Raw genomic sequence first — 21,411 nt, forward strand, 5'->3', positions numbered from 1 at the left:
GCCAATTCGCAGAGCTCCCTGCCCGTCACTGAGCCCCGCCTCCCGAGGCATGCTGGGGCTTGTAGTGCAGCGGGCGCCAGCGCGCGGGACCAGGCGGCCCTGCAGGGGTGAGCTTTCCTCTGAGATCCCGGGGCCTTAGCGACACGTAATCCAGTGTTCCGTCCCCTTTGTGCAGATGAAGAAATCGAGACCCATGGGCGAAAGGGACCTGCTCAAGTTCACTCAGTAAGTCAGGAGATAAGCCAGAATGCGTATCTGACTCCAGTCTAAATGTCTACCCTTTCACAAAACCGTAGCCTCCAGGGTAGTCCTCAACAAAGCGTTGGCACCTTGCTGAATCTGTTTTTCCATCTGAGAAATGGGCCAACGGAAGAATCAAACTTCCATTCTGGGAAGGTCGAGAACCGGGACTCCCTAGGAAGGGCAGTGCTTTGGCCCCATGTCCTGTGCTCTGATAGAGCGCTGCACTAGAGACAAGTTTATCCATGAACACATTGCTCTGTAAAGGAATGTTTTGCCTACTCAGCTGGGAGGCCGACAGCAGAGGCAGACATGGGGAGTACACGCTGCAGCCCCTGTCCCTGCAGGCTGAAGGTACCCGGGAATCCAAACCAAGTGTAGTTTTGGGGAGTCAGAGGTGAAGGTGGAGGAGTTGGGAGGTGACCTGGCCTGAGATTTGAGGGAATCTGGGGCACTAGGCATCTGGCAAGGACGAGGTCTGATACAGGACTGACTGGCCATGACCTGCACTCTCCGAAGTAGTTTGGGGCCAATCACCTACTCTCCAAGGTAATTATACCGTACAGCTTAGGAGCACAAAGGAATTTGAAGTAGGATGGACTTGGATTTGAAATTCCTCTTAGCTATGTGACCCTGCACAATGATAAAACAGTAACCAAAAACAATGACTAACATCTTTGAACAGTTGCTGTCTGGCTACAGCTAAGGACTTCAGGTGCATAGCTCACTAAATCCTCATAAGGACCTCATGAGATAAGGCAGCTGATGCTTAACCTACACCTGTTGTGTAACCTAGGTGGTTACACAACAAGGCCACCTGTGCCTAAGTATTGGCGTCCAGATTTGTACCCAATTCTATCTGAGAACCACTCTTAACCTTGTTTACTCTTTCTCCCCGTTTTCTAAGTTTCTAAGTGAAGTTTGCCAAGAAGATAAACCAAGATTATGGTAGTTTGCATTTAGTGATAACTATATTTGAAAAATTGTAATTAGCAGGTAGGGGATAAGGGAGAGGTGGTGCCAAATGTTTTCTCACTTAGACCAGTTAGGGAGACTTTGCACTTGTTTTTATTTTTTATTTTTTTTCCTGAAAACCAGAGTTATCAGCCCAAAGTATAAATTTAGGACTGTTCATAGTCTTACACATATACATGTTATATATGTATGTATATGTATCAATACAGACATAATGATGTTTCCCTAATTACACAGGAGTATTAAAAATACTCCTGGGGATCTAACTCAAGCAAGTGTTTTGAAAAGAAAAAAAAAATCTCTCTTCTCCCTTTAAAAAAAATAAGTGTTTGACTCTTCTTTAATGTTTAGGTTACTTACCAGTTAAATGAATTATGATACCTCCCACAAACTCTTAGAGTAGAATAAGCATTCTAGGAAATGCACTCATTTTTATCTTATAGCTTGACATATCCTGGCACAATATTAGAATTTCTCTTACACAGAGGCATTTAAGAAATAATGTTTGTGGAGTGCTTTAAACACTCTTTATTCAGCATTTTAAAGTAACAGATTTTTATTTAACACTTAAATCACCTGTATCAGTGGAGCCACCCAAGGGGTTTACTTTGCCCGCTGCCTAGACAGAGCTGATTCATCAGCTCTATTGCAGGGGAATTGAAATAGAGAAAGAGTAATTCACGCAGAGTCGGCTGTGCGGGAGACCGGAGTTTTATGATTACTCAAGTCAGTCTCCCTGAGCATTTGGGGAACAGAATTTTTAAGGATAACTTAGTGTGTCAGGGGAAACCAGTGAGCCAGGAGTGCTGATTGGTCAGGGATGAAATCATAGGGAGTCGAAGCTCTAGGAGTCGAAGCTGCCTCCTTGCAGTAAGTCAGTTCCTGAGTGGGGGGGGCACAAGATCAGATGAGTGAGTTTATTGACCTGGGTGGTGCCAGCTGATCCATCAAGTGCAGGGTCTGCAAAATATCTCAAGCACTGATCTTAGAAGCAGTTTAGGGAGGGTCAGTATCTTGTAACCTCCAGCTGCAACTCCTAAACCACAATTTCTAATCTTGTGGCTAATGTTAGTCCTACAAAGGCAATCAATCTAGTCCCCAGGCAAGAAGGAGGTCTGCTTTGGGATAGGGTTGTCACCATCTTTGTTTAAACTATAAACTGTAAACTAAATTTCTCCCAAAGTTAGTTCAGCCTATGCCCAGGAAAAAATAAGGACAACTTGGAGGTTAGAAGCAAGATGGAGTCAGTTAAGTTAGCTCTCTTTTACTGTGTCAATCATAATTTTGCAAAGGCAGTTTCAGTCCCTCAGTTTGGGTTTTGTAACACCTTAAAGTGTAGGGTATGAATATGGGAAAAGGCTGTTGATTGCTCTGGCTTCTTCTTGCTGACAGGCGACATAGTGGGAATGGGAGTGAACCCCAAGGTGAGAAGAGTGGGACCACTTTGCAAGTATCTGACCGACTCATGCAGATCTGGCTGGGCTTCCAAGGCTTGCATGGCAAAATCATTAGTGCTCTCATCTATAGTTTTAGTATAGTATTTAGGCGAACAGCCTACTATAAGGTAAATAACGAGTCCTAGGATGAGGAGTACAATTCTCAATTTTAAAAGCAAAGATTTGAAAGCATTAGTTTGGGGACTTCTAACCCACAAATAATTTAGGATTTAGTCAGAATTGTACAAAAAACTCAAGGACAGCTAACAACAGCTAATAATAGGTTTCCTTGTGAAGCGTAATTTTTCTCTCTCCAGACCCCATTTTTATTAAAAACAAATCATGATAGAACTGATTTGTTTATAGAAATATACTTTAGTCTTACTATACTTGGCCTGATTATTTGCATAAAGTACAGCAAGAATAATTATTTTTCACTTAGGGTCTTCTTTGTTTAAATTGGCTTTGCTGGAACTCTGTTCCATGAGGAATCTCAGATAAGAGTTTTTAAAAGCCAGGCTCATCCATGGGTTTGTACCCTCAAATACCTATGAGTTGGGTAAATTCCTCTCTTCTCAAGATCCCAAGGTAGCTCACAGGTCAGGAACCTTGTGTGGGGACTGTATAGACAAGGTACGAGGTTAGATTCCCCAAGGGGCTTTAATTGGCTTATACATTAACTTTGATTCTTTGAAAGAAGCATGCCATTCCAGTGAAAGCCTTGGTAAAATAACCAATTTCTCCAATTGTGTCCTGTTACAAGAGAAAACAGATTCTTATTATACTTACGCAATTAACTGTACTGACATAAATTCAGAATACTTACAAATATTTTCCATATTCAGGAGAAATCAGGTAAAGAGAAACAAATATGCTCTAAAATTTTTTCACAGAAGTATTTTTTACTCACTTGTTAAAAGTTGCAAATAACTCTAAAGAAATATGCTATCTTGAGTGAAAATGAAAGGATTAGCAATGTTTAACACATCAGCTATCTATGAGAATCCTAGAAGTTTCATTTTTTCCTCTATTCCAATAAAACGATTTTTAAAGTTATCTGAGACCTGCACTTGGAGTGCTATATCTGATTATAAACTGCCTTTTGAAAAGGACAAAAGGAAGACAAAATGTCTGTGGATGACAAAAGTCTATAGCCACTATTAAGGCTACAATTGACTAGGAATCTTGGTTACTTCTGTGGCATACAATAATTTTATTTAACAGTTATAATTATTAATAATGTACTCTAAATCATATCAGAATTAAAGAAGTGTCCCATATATTTTGGAACACATACTAATAACATATTTATGGAAATATAGTCCAAAGAAAATCAAACACTATTCACCCTTCAATTTGAAAGTTTTTCCTCGATTCTAATATCACAGTCTCCAGAGTTTTTAATCAGAAACCTGCATTTAAGAGTGCCTGTTAAATTTTATAGCTGATTATAAAACTATCTGTTAAAGAGGACCAAAACGAGAGAACAATAGTATATGGATGACAAAAACATTTTAGGGCAGCCACACTTGAAGACACAATTGACAAGGGAATTTGTTACCTCTGTAGCACACAGTCATTTAACATAATAATTATAATTATTACTGATAACATATACTAAGTCATATTAGAATTATAGGAGTTTTACATAATTTCAGAACACACGCCAATAACACATTTACACAAATGTTCCAAAGAAGGCCAAACATCATTTCATATTTGCCAGTGCTTCTTGTATGAGTTTCATATGAAATAAGCCAAATGTCATTTTAGGACTTCAGAGGATTTAATATCTAAAAGATGAGGTTAGAAAGAGATATAATTTATAATTCGATTTTGGAAAGTTTGTCAAATAGCAAAGGGTTAAAACACTGGATATTATAAAATAGAATCCCAGGTCACCATAAGTCATCCATTTGGCCAAAATGATAACCATAACTAATTCATTTGGCCAAATGATAACTTCAAAATTTTTTTTTTTTTTTTTTTTTTTTTGAGACAGAGTCTTGCTCTGTCGCCCAGGCTGGAGTGCAGTGGCTAGATCTCAGCTCACTGCAAGCTCTGCCTCCCGGGTTTATGCCATTCTCCTGCCTCAGCCTCCCGAGTAGCTGGAACTACAGGCGCCCACCACCTCGCCCGGCTAGTTTTTTTTTTTGTATTTTTTAGTAGAGACGGGGTTTCACTGTGTTAGCCAGGATGGTCTCGATCTCCTGACCTCGTGATCCGCCCGTCTCGGCCTCCCAAAGTGCTGGGATTACAGGCTTGAGCCACTGCGCCCGGCCAACTTCAAAACTTTTTAAAAAGAAAAACCTTTACTCTGATAGAGAAGACTTAACTTTCCAAATAAGACCCAATAAAGATAGCATGAGGCTGACTGAATTTGTCTGTTTTCTGTCTTCCCTTTATATCCCTGAGGGTAAAACTCTTTCCTTATCTTTTAACATTACATAAAAATCATCTTCAAAAGAGAAAACCAGATTTCATGTTTCCATTAGTGCATCTTTAATGTTAAAAACCAGTTTTTTAAGTAAAATTTTATATCCAGTTTTAATTAGTTTGATCATAAGGTAAGATTTTCGTAAACTGTTTCGAACCCTTTACAATTTTCTATCAAACAGATCAATTTTCTAAGAAAACCTTGTTATTTGGACATATGGGCCCAGATTCTGGCCCCACATCAGTATGATTTTAATGTTTTAACCTATGGAAAAATGCTCAATAATTTCTTTCAAATCTTAGCCAACTTGTTTATACCCACAGAATGTTTTTCTTTTTTTTACAAGATCAACCCTTTATAAGCCCTTTTCACTTTGCTTAAACCTTCAGTTTTGTTCTGTTACACTTTTAGGTTAAGGCAATCTTTAAAACCCTCTGAACTAGACAAAATTACATTCCTTTTAAAAAAAGCCAAATCTTCTTATAATCTTTTACCAAAAACACATTCCCTACACACCTTGTATGTAAAACTGTTTCTCCAGTGGTCTCAATAACATGTTACAATGTTAACTCTTAGCAACTTTTATTTGTAGTGAAAAACCTGGTAAGTGATTTTAATTATGTACTGGGGTGGAGCCTAGGACATCAGATAGAAGTGACGATAAGGTCTGACTCTTTTTATCATAGCTGGTGGGCATGGCTCTTCATTTGTCTCCAGGCCTTATCTATAATCTAATGCCCCAAAGTAGGTAAGTTGAACACTTTTCAAAAGTCAAGGAAACAGTTTGACCTTAAAGCATTTAACAAATCTGATATCTGACCTTAATTTATACAAATGTCTACATTTTTAAGACATTTTATTTTACCAATAATTTTTAAAACTGTCTTTATTTCCAAAAGATTACTGAAGTCTTGTGAACAAAAAGGCATTAAAGTTTCTATTTTTCTGATAAAATATTTGATTTAAGTGCTTATTTTTCTAAGCCAATTAATCAGAGCTCTTTTATATGTAAACATACACACATATAAATAGATAGACAGATGCTTCAGCACTTGTAATATTTTTCATTTGCCAGTTTATTAATTGGATTACTAGCTTCAGGGTGGAGCCCTTGGAGGAACAGGGCCAGGAAAGCATGCCTTTCTAGGGTTAAATAGGCAGCAAATAAGCAGGTGAAGGCAAAGACAGACCCCAAAAATTAAGGGTGCCATTTTATACTGGATCCTGGGTCCCCAAAGGGAGGGAAATACTATGGGAGAAGACAGTACAGTGCTTCTACCCTGCATTTCACTGCAAGGCAACCCAAAGCCAGTCAGCCCATTTTGTAATCAGCCCATCTCTCATGGGAGTCTCATCTCCCAGTAGGGGGTGGGGATGTTTCCTTATCTTCCAGGTGGCCAATAGCATGCTTCTATGATCCAAGTGTGCAAAAAGTCAAGTATCCCTCCATAAGTGCTATTAGGCATTCCTTAAAGTATATTTCCTACCTAGTTGTTACACACCACAACTCTCCCATATTGCCAAGTAATTTCTGATATCCCCCAAACTCAAAACTGTCAGATAATACAATGCAAAACAGAACAGAGTGTTTGATTTTGAGACGGATCCATCCACTTTTAATTCCTGGGTTTTAATGAAGGAAATGGAGAATTTTTTCCAAAACGGAGTCTGTGGCTCCTCCTCTGTCTTTCCCAAGGAGGCCCAGGCTATCAGAAGTTATCTTAGGGCCTCTTATGTATGCTTTAAGAGTGGCAAGAAAAAAAAAAAAAAAAAATGGAGATAAATAATTCAGTATGCTGAGAAGGAAAAAAACCTTTTTCCAGAAAAGCATGTTCCAAGAAGAGAAAAACATAAAGGCCTTTTAAATATCTATAGCTTGTTTATTCACCTTTTTTTTTTTTTTTTTTTTTTTTTTGAGACGGAGTCTCGCTCTGTCGCCCGGGCTGGAGTGCAGTGGCCAGATCTCAGCTCACTGCAAGCTCCTCCTTTAGTAGAGACGGGGTTTCACCATGTTAGCCAGGATGGTCTCGATCTCCTGACCTCGTGATCCGCCCGTCTCGGCCTCCCAAAGTGCTGGGATTACAGGCTTGAGCCACTGCGACTGGCCAGCAGTGGAACTTTTTACAGCCACATGGGTTAGCATGAGGGAACAGAATCTGTTTATCCACTTTTAATTACGCTGAGTTTTAACCATAGTGCTCTTTAAAAATAAATCATTTCAAATCTCTTATTACCTGGCTTTAGCCATGCCAAGCAGCCAATATTTCTAGCTTCTAAACTTTACCAAAGATAACTTCCTAGGTGCTTCAAAGACACGGTATGTAGTTTCTTTTTTTTTTTTTTTTTACAAGATTTAGAATCTCCACAAGGTAGTTCAGATAAAGGAAAACTCAAGAGAGGAAATCAGAAACTACCATGGGGAGAGGCAGTAAATGGCAATGTAACACTAATAACAAACCAGAAAGAAACCATTCCAGAAACCAACAATTGAACCCAGGCCACCACTTTCAAAAGATAAAGGCTTGGCTACTGAGCTATTCAGTACTGAGCAATTTCTATTGCTTTTCCTAGAAGGAGTCTAGAGAAGCCAATTTCAAGCTTGCAAGACTTTTAACTGCTCAAGAAAAATTTTTATGGCTATGACATGAGCCTACAAATGTCTGTCCTCTGGATGGTACAAACCAAAAGAAAGTATCCCCACATGGTCACAAGGTTGAGCTCTTAAGGACGCAAAATAAGACAGAGGAATTTTATACTGTATTGGTTTCAGGGACCCATAGCAAAGTTTATAACTGACCAACCTGCCAAACTGGCTTGAAAAGCAGGCTTATAAGGATCCTAAATCCACATTCTAGCCTGTGATACCCCTCTCTCCACTACAGAACACAGAAAGACAAATTCTTAGCACAAAGTACACCAGATTTGCTACAGCCTAAGACTAGTCTCACAAATCCTTTTTTCTATTAATCAAACCCTGGCAAGGGAGACAAATAGTTTACTGTTTACCCAGACAGAGAATGAGAGAGAGAGAGAGAGAGAAATCTGGGTAGTAAGAATTTCTTACCCTTTTTGCTGGCATACCAGGTTCCCAGGTTCCTTTTCTCTGCAGCTTCTAGAAGAACGGAGTGGCTTCTGATGACCCTGTTCTCTTGTGCTATAGCTGTGGGGTTCAAGCCACTTTACAAGAGAAAATCACCCTTTACTGTTTTGTGGAATCAAAGACAAGATTCTTAGTTTGCAAATGTTGCCCAACAGGCTGCATGGAGAACCAAATTAACATTTTTCATCCCAGCAAAATACACATAACAAAACAGACATTAGTCACCTTGTTCAGCACCCAATATCAACCTGGCAAATCTCAAACTTTTTCCCTGTTGGTCCCTGTTGTCTTTGATCCACTCCAGGTGGGAAGGGATGACCTCTAAATGGCAATTCACAATGGGGTCTCTGGGCAAGGCCAAGAGCAGATGGTCACCCTGAGACAGGCCTGTTGAGCTTTCTTTAGGGCTCACCAAATGTAACTAGACAAATAATGAGGGTTCTCTGAGTTAAGCCTGCTGGACTTCCACCAGCAATTCCTTCTGAGATCCCCTCCACATATACAAACACACACAAAGACATGACAGACAGAAGGCCTTCCAAATCAGATCCCTGACCAAGAACTCCAAGAGTATCCCTTCCAAACTATCCTCCTATTCTCCATCTGAGAATCCTCTTTGAAATCCTCCTGAATGAGAAGTCTCCCAAACCAAGACTCTTCCTACTAGTTAGAAAGAACTAACCAAGAACCCCCACAAGCAGCCAAACAGACACCCTGCAATGGGGATACAGACACACACACACCATGGTGGAGTTGTAAACAGGCTCCCTGCATTGGGGCTACAGACACCCTGCCGTAGGGCTACACACCAGTTGGGAGAAGGAAGGAGGTATTGGAAGCACCTAGGATAGTCACCAATCCAAACACCCTGCAATGGAGCTACGGACTGACACCCTGTGATAGGGCTACAGTTAAGGGACATCTCCCTAGGATTATTTCTCCATTGCAATTAAATCCTTGCACATTGGATCAGCAGTACCCTACCAATAGAGTATCAGAGTCAGCCCCAGTCCAAAAGAACTAGGCAGCCACTTGGGCTGGCCTCTGGATCCATTGCTGGAGGGTGGGGGGCACTGAACCATGAGCAGGTAGCCACACGGGCAATCCTGGACAAGCCCCCAAATTTGTAACTGCCCAAGGGGTTCACTTTGCCCACTGCCTAGACAGAGCCAATTCATCAAGACAGGGGAATTGCAATGGAGAAACAGTAATTCAAGCAGAGCTTGCTGCTGTGTGGAAAACTAGAGTTTTATTACTACTCAAATCAGTCTCCCTGAGCATTTGGGGAGCAGAGTTTTTAAGGATTACTTGGTGGGTGGGGAAAGCCAGTGAGCCAGGAGGGCTGATTGGTCAGGGATGAAATCATAGGGAGTTGAAGCTGTCTCCTTGCACTGAGTCAGTTCCTGAGTCAGGGGCCACAAGATCAGATGAGCCAGTTTATGTAGAGGATTGGTCAGGGTGGTTGGAGAAATTACAAAAATTATAAATATAGTTACAAGAGATAGACACAAACCTTCTTGGAAGGCCTGGGAGGTTGCATAGCTTCAGTAAAAGATTTGGCTGAAGACAGCCTAGTCCTCTTTACCTTTAGTTGATAGCAAAAAAATAACAAGAGAATGTGGGGAGTTTATCTAAATAGCTTGTTTACTTTCATTGTCCTAAAACCAACCTTTGATTATTCACAGGCAGGATGGCTCGCTCCTGGGGAGGGCGACCAGATTAACTGCCCACAGGTGTGTTGATTCAAAGCTTTTGTCATTAGGTCTGTGCTGAATAAATGCTGGCAGGGCCAGCTAGTAAAGGTGCACAGCTGCCACAACTGTCTGTGTGGCCCGGCCCTGTAGCTGCTCTTTCAATGAGTATCGGTGTCTGAGTATGTTATTCATCTGTCATGCAGCTGGGGTCTGTGGGTCAGAACCTGGCAAGTTTATTCATTTGGGTGGTGCCAGCTGATCCATCAAGTGCAGGGTCTGAAAAATATCTCAAGCACTGATCTCAGGAGCAGTTTAGGGTCAGCATTTTGTAACCTCCAGCTGCATGACTCCTAAACCGTAATTTCTGATCTGCAGCTAATGTTAGTCCTACAAAGGCAATCTAGTCCCCAGGCAAGAAGGAGCTCTGCTTCGGAAAGGGCTGTTACCATTTTTGTTTAAACTAGAAACTACAAACTAAGTTTATCCCAAAGTTAGTTCAGCCTATGCCCAGGAATGAACAAGGACAGCATGGAGGTTAGAAGCAAGATGGAGTCAGTTAAGTTAGATCTCTTTCACTATCTCAGTCATAGTTTTGCAAAGGTGGCTTCATCAGTTTGCTAAGGTTGCAGTAACAGAGTACCACAATCTAGGTGGCTTAAATGAAAAATTTATTCTTTCACAGTTTTGGAGCATAGAAGACACAAATTAAGGTGTCATCAAGGCCATGTTCTCTCCAAAACTTCTAGAGAAAGATTATTCCTTGCCTCTTCCAACTTCTGGTGGCCCCAGACATTTTTTTGCATCATGTGAGCATAACTTCAATCCCTACCTCCTCATGGCATTTCCTCTGTATGTATGTGTACACATTCTTTTAAAGCCATCTGTCATATTGGATTAAGGACCTGCCCCACTCAAGGATGATGTCATTTTAACCAGTTACAACTAAAATCACCCCATTTGCAAATAAAGTCACATTCTGATGTACTGGAGATTAGGCTTTCAACATATTTTGGGGGAGGACACAATTCCACTGATAACACCACCCTAGGAGCATAATATTGTTTTCTTCATTTATAAAGAAGATCTCTAGTTTTCTTTCATTGTCTTTAAAATAGGGATAACAGTAGTTAACACAGGTTTGTTGGGAGCAAGATGAGATATTATGTAACTGGTGAATGATATCCAGGTTTTTGGTGTCATGAACAAAGAATTGGACAAAACCCACAAACAAAGCAAGGAAGGAATGAATGGATTTATTGGAAATGAAAGTACACTCCACAGTGTGGGAGAAGCCCCAAGCATAGGGACCAGAATTTTGCAGAGTTTAAATACCCTCTAGATGATTCCATTGGTTACTTGGGTATACGATCTATGTAAATGAAGAGGATGAAGTAAAGTTACAAGTTATTTACTTGGCCTATGGCCTACCTACGGAGAGGATATTTCCTGTCATAGCTTAAGTGGGAATCAGCCTTATGTTCCCTGCCCCCAGACCCTGTTTTTCTGTCTCAATTGGATGTAAAACAGGTAGCACTTTGCCTAATGTGTAGTAATGTTCATTATATTGCATTTGTTATTATTAATAATATAAAATAAGTTTTCTTATTAAGGACACCATTGTCTAGAAAAAGTGAGGGCTTTGTAATCAGACAGAACCCCAACACCACCCAGCTGGAAAGGTATTTTAGGGAAGAGATGAAAAGATAATTTGAAATAATTATTGGTATCTTTTTGCAACTGACAAGTTCTGTAACTTTGGACAACTAACTTAACCTCTCTGTACTTTGCTTCCCTCTTCCGCAAGATGGAGGATAATAGTAGTCATGTACCACACAGAAATGTGAGTGTTTGATGACTTAATAAATCCAAAAGGCACCACCTGGTAAAGAATAAGTGCTCTGTGGATGTTAGCTTTAATACAATCATTATTACTGTTGTTATTGTTATTACTATTCTCAACACAATAGTCTCGTTTTCTTCTCTCATTAGCAACTGAATTCTGAGGAGGAAAAGAATATAGGAGAGAAAATGTAAGGAGTTAAAACTCCCATACAACCTAACAAATATGTCTGAGTCTAGAAGTTTATAATTACTAGAATTTTTTTTATGAGACAAGATCTCATTCTGTCACCCAGGCTGGAGTGCAGTGGCATGATCTCAGCTCACTGCAGCCTTGACCTCCCTGGCTCAACTGATCCTCCCACCTCAACCCCCCAAGTAGCTGGGACTACAGGCTCATGCCACCACACCTAGGTAATTTATTGTAGATAATGGGGTTTCACTATGTTGCCCAGGCTGTTCTTGAACTCCTGAACTCAAGCCATCCTCCTACCTCAGCCTCCCAAAGTGCTAGGATTACAGGTGTGAGTCACTGTGCCCAGCACTAGAATTTTTATGAAATAATATAAAATTTTATGTGTTACTTATCAGTCATTATACAACAAATTACCTCCAAAACTTTGTCACTTGAAACAACACACTTTTTTTCTCTCACAGTTTCTGTGAGTCAGGAATCCAAGCACAGGTTATCTGGTTTCTCTCCTTCACAGTGTCTTACAAAACTGCAATCAAGTTAATGGCAGGAGGTGTGGTCTCATCTGAAGGCTGAAATGGGGAAGTAGCGATTTCCAAGATGACATATGTATTTTGATGAGATTCAGTTCCTCAAGGATGGTTGGTCCAAAGTCCTCAGTTCCTTGCTGACTTTTTGCTGGAGACTGCCCTCCATCCTTTGCCACATGAGCCTCTTCATTACTCATTTGTTGTTTTTAAAGCCAGCAAGAGGGAGTCTAATACAATGGAAGTTACACCTTTTGTAACCTAATCACAGAATTGACATCCTCTCAATATTGTCATATTCTGTTGGTTGGGAGCAAGGAACTCAAGTGGAGATGGTTATAACAGGTGGTAAATATGAGGAGGGGGGATTGTTGAGGGCCATTTTAGACTTGTTCCCTGCCCCCAAATTGCTCTCTCTTCATCTCTTTTTCTTTCCTCCCTCCTTTTTCTTATTATCTGTTGGTCTACTTAGTTCTACTTTTTGCTGAAACTCTGATTCTATCTCCATATGATGTGATGTACTCGGCCCCAAATTTTTCAGTCTAGCCTATACCTGATACTTGGTAAGTGCTCAATAGATGTTTGAATCCAATTTAAATTTAAAGCATAAAAGAGCATTTTAAAAGAGTCAATTTTATCAACCAGCTTAATATAATCATGATGTTGGTTATATTTATCTAATTGTAAACATTTACTGAGTTCATCTTACTCTGTTAATACATATCTATAATAATTCTAGGTATTCAAAAACTTTCTTTTCTAATAAATATAAATTTTGGCATTTTATTTACTTAATATGAAAAATGTTTGAAATAATTTTTTGCTGGCCTTTTAATTGTCAAACTGGCCACCTAAGAGTTTGTCAAGTTGACAGACCCAACTTTGAACATTGAACAGGCTCAAATAAGATTGTAAAAATGTCCTTGTGCATTTTTTTTCCTTTCTAGTTTATTTCCTTGGGTTGATAATGGAAACAACTGGTCCAGAATTTTGAAGCTTTATTTTAATATCATATACATTCATGTTCGTTGACCAGACCCAATTTGTAACGGTTTGAATTTGTATGGATAGTCAGAGGTCAGAAATAATAATGTTATTGCCCAGAGAAAATTCCCTATGCAGTGCTAACAACCTCAACTCAACTCAATTGCTCAATGAGGGCTGCTGGGAAAATTTTTCATAGGCGTAATTTCTGCCAAGCCCTGAATCTCAGCCCCAGTCCCGGATCTCCTGCTCCTCTTTGCTCCAGTATTTCAGCCAGCTTTCCTCTTTATAGTTGCTACCATTAATCACTCCATCAAGTGGCATCTGTAAGACTGCCGGGCCACAGACAAAGAGACAGTCTCCTTTACCCAACCCCTCACCTCCACCCAACATATTATTTTCATGTCACTGCTTATCTATTCTTCTGTTTTATTTTGAAGAATAGGAAAATGTTATTGCTTTTTAAAAATACAATACATAAGCCTGGGCGCAGTGACTTATGCCTGTAATCCCAGCACTTTGGGAGGCCGAGCTCCCCTGACCCAGCCATTCAGTCAGACTTGACTGGCCCTCCTACCTGCTGCCCTTGTGGACCGTTTGTCCAAGGGGATTGTCATCATGATCATCATCATATCATCATCATGGTGATTACCAACATTTATTGATTCCTTCCCATGTTCTAAGTACTTACATAGTTTGACAGTACTATTTGTTATAAACAATAAACCCTTAAATCTCAGTGGCTTAATACAATTAAGGTTTTTGTGTTTGTTTGTTCAGCGTCCCAAATAGATGTTTTTGATTGATGGGTGGCTTTATGAGAAGTAGTGCAGGCTGGGTGTGGTGGCTTATGCCTGTAATCCCAACAATTTGGGAGGCCAAGGCGGGTGGATCACTTGAGGTCAGGAGTTCAAGACCAGCCTGGCCAAGATGGTGAAAACCTGTCTCTACTAAAAATACAAAAATTAGCTGGGTGTGGTGGCATGTGCCTGTAATCCCAGCTACTTGGGAGGCTGAGGCAGAGAATTGCTTGAACCTGGGAAGCAGAGGTTGCAGTGAGCCAAAATCGCACCACTGCCCTCCAGACTGGGTGACAGAGCAAGGCTCTGTCTCAAACAAACAAACAAACAAAAAAAAAAAAACAATACATAAGAAATCATTGATAAGCTGGATTTCATTGAAATGAAAAACTTCTGCTCCGTGAAAGACAATGTCAAGATAATGAGAATACAAGCCAAAGACTGGGAGAAAGTATTTGCAAAAGACACATCCAATAAAGGACTGTTATCCAAAATATATAAAGAGCTCTTAAAACTCAACAATAAGAAAACAGCCCAATTAAAAATTGGGCTGAAGACTTTAATATACATGTCACCAAAGAAGATAGTCATGGCAGATAAGCATATGAAAAGATGCTGCACATCAAGTGCTGACAAAGATTCAGAGCCACAGGAACTCTCATTCATTGCTGGTAGGAATGCAAAATGTGCAGCCACTTTGGAAGGTGGTTTGGCAGTTTCTTACAAAACATTACAAATGTACTGTTTTGTTTGTTTGTTTGTTTGTTTTTTAGATAACAACTTTTATTGAAGTTTAGAGTAGCAGCATAGGTCCCGCTGTCTGTAGACCAGGGCTACTGCATAGGCAGTGTGTCCAAGGTAGCAGCCCTGCAGATGTATTTATACCCACTTTTAATTACATGAAAATTAAGGGGTGATTTATGCAGAAATTCCTAGGATAAGGGTAACTTCTGGTTCATGGGATCGTTGCCATGGAAAAGGATGGTAGCCTTTAGGTGTTGCCATGGCAATTGTGAACTGACATGGCACACTGGTGGGCATGTCTTGTGGAAAATGGCTTCTGCCTGACCCTGTTTTAGCTAGTCCTCAGTCTGGTCCAGTGTCTGAATCCCCACCTCCAGAGCTGATTCTCACCTCCTACCTCAATGGCACTTTGGTGGGCACATCTTATGGAAAGCTGCTTCTGCCCTAGCCCTGTTTTAGCTAGTCCTCAATCTGGTCTGATGCCTGAGTCTCTGCCTCTGGGGTTGAGTCTCACCTCCTACCTCCCTGTTTTCACTGACTGACACACTAAGTCATTTCTAGTCCACTAAGCCCAGCCATCCTTACATCTGTCCTAGCAAAATACTGCATTCCTTTCATGTTCCCTTAAATCATAGTCTTACCATGTGATCTTGCAATTGTGCTCCTTGGTATTTGTCCAAAGGAGTTGAAAACATATATCCACACAAAAACTTGCACATGGATATTTATAGCAGCTTTATTCATAATTGCCCAAACTTTAGAGCAACCAATATGTCCTTCATAGGTGAGTGGATAAATAGCTTGTGGTACATCCAGACAATGTACTACATTGAGCAATAAAAAGAAATGAGCTTCTAAACCATGAAAATACATGGAGGAAGCTTAAATGCGTATTAGTAAGTAAAATAAGGCAGCCGGCCGCTGTGGCTCATGCCTATAATCCCAGCACTTTGGGAGGCCGAGGTGGGTGGATCACCTGAGGTCAGGAGTTCAAGGCCAGCCTGTCCAACATGGGTGAAACCCCATCTCTGCAAAAATACAAAAATTAGCCGGGCATGATGGTGGATGCCTGTAATCCCAGCTATCCAGGAGGCTGAGGCGGGAGAATCACTTGAACCTGGGGGGCAGAGGTTGCAGTGACTCAAGATTGTGCCACTGCACTCCAGCCTGGGTGACAGAGTGAGACTGTCTCAAAAAAAAAAAAAAAAAGTCAATCTGAAATCTACATACTGTATGATTCCCACTGTATGACATTCTGGAAAAAGTAAAACTGAAGAATAAAGATTCCAGGAGTTTCCAGGTTTCCAGGAGTTGGGAGCAGGGGACATGGATGAATAGGTGGAGCACATGGTATTTTTAGGGCAGTGAAAATACTCTGCATGGTACTACAGTGGTAGATACATGTCATTATACATTTATACAAACCCATAGAATATTCAACACCAGCACTGATTACTATGATAAATTATGGACTTCACGTGGTTATGATATGTAAGTGTACGTTCATCAGTTGTAACAAATGTACCACTCTGTTGGGGATGTTGATAACAGGGGAAGCTATGTGGCAGGTGGGTGGTGGGGCACGAAAATAGAGAAATTTTCTGTGCCTTCATTTCAGTTTTTCTGTGAACCTAAAGGTGTTCTAAAAATAGTCTTTAAAAAACAATACAAGTGAGCACACATTTACAAGAAAGAATCAAAACAGTACATAATGTAGAATATGAAAAATCTCCCCTCATTCTATTTCCCAGCAATAATTTTCCTTTTCAATTTTGTGTAATCTGGCAGCCGTCTTTTCTCAATGTTTTATTAAGGAAGATTTTAAGTACACACAAGGAGAGAAAATGGTATAATAAATCTCTATGTATTCATCACCTAGCAATAATTGTTGTCAATATTTTGCCAACTTTGCTTCAGCTATTGCTTATCTGCAATTTGTTTTTTTGTTGCTAGAGTCTTTTAAAGCAAATCGCAGATACGGCATTATATTATTCCTTCTGTAAATATCCCAGTGTATATTGCAAACAGATAGTTATTTTTGTTAACATAAGCTCAACATCATTATCACATCTAGCATTTTATATTCAAATTACCTTAACTGCTTCAAAAATATCTTTCATAGTCTGTATATTTAAATACCGATCAAGGCCGGGTGTGGTGGTTCACGCCTGTAATCCCAGCACTCTGGGAGGCTGAGGTGGGTGGCTCGCTTGAGGTCAGGAGTTTAAGACCAGCCTGGCCAACATGGTGAAACGCTGTCTCTATTAAAAATATGAAAATTAGCCAGGAGTGGTGGTGCACACCTGTAGTCCCAGCTACTTGGGAGGCTGAGGCAGGAGAATAGCTTGAGCATGGGAGGCAGAAGTTGCAGTGAGCCAAGATCATGCCTCTGCATCCCAGACTGGGTGACAGAGCAAGACTCTGTCTCAAAAAAAAAAAAAAAAAAAAAAAGAATAAATAAATACATATAAAAATATAAATAAATAATATGGATCAAAATGTCTATATGGTGTTCTTTTAATCTATAATAGTTCCACACTGTAATTTTGCCCAAAGATGTTGGCTCATTTGTCCTTTAGAACTATTCAGATTACAGATTGTGCTAAGTGCTTCCTCATGGTGTTAATTTGTTCCTCTTTTTTAGAGATTCACCACCTGTTTTTGTCTGATAGGCTCCTTTTGTAGAATGATGAAGACTGTAACCCCTTTTCTCAGAAAAATGTTTTAAAATAAAATAAAATACAAAAGACTACAAAAGAAATAAATTAGGTCAATACATAATTATCAAAATATTTTAAAAGTATGATACAGTAATATATGTGCATCTTTATTCATGATAAGATCTAGTAGAGAGTCTAACTATCATAATTCTAAGTTGGGTCGGTCAACCGTAAGTATTTTGAGATTTGTAATAACTGTAATGTGATAGAAGTATATGTGAGTTTCATTATGTCAGTCATAGGAAATGTTAATACTACTATATTTTGTTAGTGGCATTCATAATTTAAGGAAATAGTAATTTGCAATCATAAGATACTAAAAATAAAGGTAATTTTTTTTCCCTATACAAGCCTGCGGACCCCCAAATTCTGTCTGTCATCCAAGGAGTGCCACCTGAATCACACAGGATTCCCGTGTGCATCTTATAGAATCATATCAGAGGCACTTAATGCCTGTTGTACTACTTTTAGTCACGTTAAGTTTGATCAGCAAGTTCAGAACCTATCAGTTCAATCCATTCGTTAGAAATTTTCTCATTAGCCTTTCTCTTAGTAGTTTTAGGATTCATTGATGATAGTTGTCTAGATCTATTTCTTTTATTAGAAATTATGAAATTTCCATAAAAAATGTGATTACCCTGAAATCCAGTTCAAAGCATGGCTGATAACTTCATTCTTTTATCAATTTTTAGAACAATATGTTTGTCTCCTAGCAATCTCTAATAGTAACTGATGAGCTTTGTTAATTTGGTTTTTATTTGTTTTTTGGTTTTGGTTTGGCTTTGGTTTCAGTTTTCAGAACATTATGAATTAATGGAAGTTTATTTGTTTGATGAATGTCAATCAATTGCAATTATTATTGTTTTCCTTGTTCAAATTGTTTAATGTTAGGCCAATGTGATTCTCTTTAAGTTGGTTTGTATGTCCTTTTGAAATGACTTCATTAGTCCTGACCTTGTTTTTTGTTACAACAAAACATCCCAGGCTCAGCTTGTACCATACTTGTTCCAGACTTGGATTCAGGAATTTTTCCAAGTATCCTTTGTTCCTTTTAATGAAAAATAGCATTTAGAAACCAGAATCTGGGCAGTAGGGGTATTTATTACCTAGTACATTGTCATTATTTCTAGGCCTTTTCAGTACGCAGAGCTATGAAATGTTTTTATTTTTTCAAAGAGGAAAACAAGTTGTTAAGTTTTTATGATTTCCAACTGAAATTTCAGTTTACATAATTTTTCGTAACTCTTCTTAATACCTGAATTAGTTGTCTGTAATGCTGAAAAAGCTTAGTTCCCAATCATAGTAATATAATGGCTTACTTGCTATAGCCCACAACAGACAGGTTATTATTTCAAAATAGCAATACCAATTGTGTCAGTCCATTTTGTGTCACTATAAAGTGGTACCTGAGACTGGGTAATTGATAAGGAAAAAAAGGTTTATTTGGCTCACAGTTCTGCAGGCTGTACAAGCGTGGCACCAGCATCTGCTTAGCTTCTGGTTAGGCTTCAGGAAGCTCTTAGTCTTGATGGAAGGCGGTGGAGGAGTAGGTGTATCACATGGTAAGAGAGAGGGAGCAAGAAAGGGAAAGGGAGGGAGGTCTCAGACTTTTTAATAATCAGATCTCGAAGTAACTCATTATCACAGGGAGAGCACCAAGCCATTGATGAGGGATCCATGTCCATGACCCGAACACCTCCTACCCCATCCCACCTCCAACACTGGGGATTACATTTCAACATGAGATATTGGAGGGGACAAACATCCAAGCTATATCACCAATATTACAGCTAGTGATAAGACCATTACATCTAGATTTGCAGATCATTTGTGTTTGTTCAGTGTCCCAAATAGATGTTTCTGATTGATGGGTGGCTTTATGAGAAGTAGTGCAGGCTGGGCATGGTGGCTTATGCCTGTAATCCCAACACTTTGGGAGGCCAAGGCAGGTGGATCACTTGAGGTCAGGAGTTCAAGACCAGCCTGGCCAAGATGGTGAAACCCCATATCTACTAAAATTACAAAAATTAGCTGAGTGTGGTGGCACACCACTAAGCTGTAAAATCAAAATACTGCATTTAAAAGCCACTCTAAATATTTATTTTCTCTATACAGCTATATCAACACTTTGATGTAGAGTTATAGATATTTTTTCCATCAGTATATAATTTGTAGAGATTGTTTTTGTTTTTCTTTTGTGATTTAAAGAAAAAGTATGTAAAACTTTTGTGTGGTGCAAAGCTAAAACTTAGAAGATATACTGCAAAACTCTGGCTTCTATTCTTATCCCTGGATTTTATATATATATATATATATATATAATATGTGTGTGTGTGTGTGTGTGTGTGTGTATATATAGTACTCCCTTCTTTTCTATACAAAAGAGAGCACTTTAAACACTGCTCTGAGCTGGACATGGTGGCTAACACCTGTAATCCCAACACTTTGGGAGGCCAAGGAAGAGGGATTGCTTGAGCTCAGGAGTTCGAGACCAACCTAGGCAACAGAGAGGCCCAGTGCCTATTTAAAAACAACAAAAAACCTTAAACATTGTTCTGCATATTCATTTTTTCTATTTAATAAAATGTATTTGTGATTACTACAATCACATACAATATTATTCTAATTCATTTTTAAGTACATAGTACCCCACTGTTTGGATGCTTCATAGTTTTTCAACCAATTACCTATTGATTGTCCATAGACTACTATGGTAAGAGATTTATTGCTGATTACTGTGACATAATGGGCAGAAGCAATAAAAATTGAATATTCAATTTCCAGAGTTTATAACTACCTTAACTTGAATCTCTAGCAATGTAGCAGAGTGGGAGGCAGCCTAATATTATGGAAGAGTGCTTAGAATTAAGGAAGGTCACAATGGCAATCCAGGTGTTCTTGGATCCCTGAATTTCCCTTTGTGAGCTTCCATTTGCTCATCTTTAAAAAGCAATAATGAAACGTACCTCTTAGAGACCAAAGGACATAATGTATGCAAATCAAGTAGCAGAACATCTGGCCTGGAATATGTGCCTGTGAAATTGTAGCTATTGTTAATGTTAATTTTACTGATAGCCTCAATGTAAGACAGGAAATCTCTGATGAGTTTCAGCCCTTTTATTTTTTGTTGAGTGGGCTCATTAATCCTTCTCCCTGCCCCTAGCAGCAGAGTTTACAGGGCAGAGGAGAGCTAATGGAGAAGTAACTCTTGAACATGTTCTCCAAAAGTAATGCCTATTAACATGTTTAAAGGTTGTCTTTTAACATGAGTATTTTAAACATTTTGTTAAAAATAAGAAGTTAGAAATGTGAAAGCAAGACTGTGAACCCCCAGGAAAGTGGTAAGAGAGTGGCAGCTTGTTTTCTAATGGTTCCCTTAACTGACTAATGGTTCCTAGATGACTCCAGCCGATGTTCATACCCTCCTGGATGTTTGAAACTGGCAACCTCCCACTGGCCCCAAAGTGGCCTCCCACTGGCCCCAAGGTGGGCTGGTATACCTTGTTGGCCTGCTCTCCTGCTTCAAATATGTTCAGGTGGGACAATCTGGGAGTCTTTATCTAAAGCAGGCCATTAGCGTCTCAGAAGCCTCCAATTCCGTAAGCCTTGTCCAAGAATAATCGTTTCTCAGCATTTCCTCTTTGACTCCTAGCCTGAGAAGTGATTGGAAGGAGGAGGAAGGAATTGGGAAGAAACCAATCTTGGAATCTGTTCTTGAGGGG

General features: G+C 39.6%; 1 protein-coding gene across 7 annotated transcripts in view; it reads left to right on the top strand.

Annotated features, from left to right (window-relative positions):
- ASTN2 (astrotactin 2) overlaps positions 1-21,411 on the top strand; it is a 997,023-nt gene that overhangs the window by 741,743 nt on the left and 233,869 nt on the right. For 3 of the 7 annotated variants that reach the window (XM_023223658.2, XM_023223659.2, XM_023223660.2), the window contains exon 1: positions 28-225. The exons of 3 other annotated variants lie outside the window; for them this stretch is intronic. Coding sequence is in view for 1 of the 4 variants with exons in the window: in XM_023223657.2 (XP_023079425.1) it covers positions 486-594 (109 nt within the window). In the remaining 3 variants the exon portion in view is untranslated. Of the gene's footprint in view, positions 1-27; positions 595-21,411 lie in introns of those variants that run through there. One more of the 7 variants, XM_023223657.2, reaches the window with a different exon arrangement.

Source organism: Piliocolobus tephrosceles, chromosome 14, assembly GCF_002776525.5.
Source record: "Piliocolobus tephrosceles isolate RC106 chromosome 14, ASM277652v3, whole genome shotgun sequence".
In the NCBI taxonomy this organism is placed as follows: domain Eukaryota; kingdom Metazoa; phylum Chordata; class Mammalia; order Primates; family Cercopithecidae; genus Piliocolobus; species Piliocolobus tephrosceles.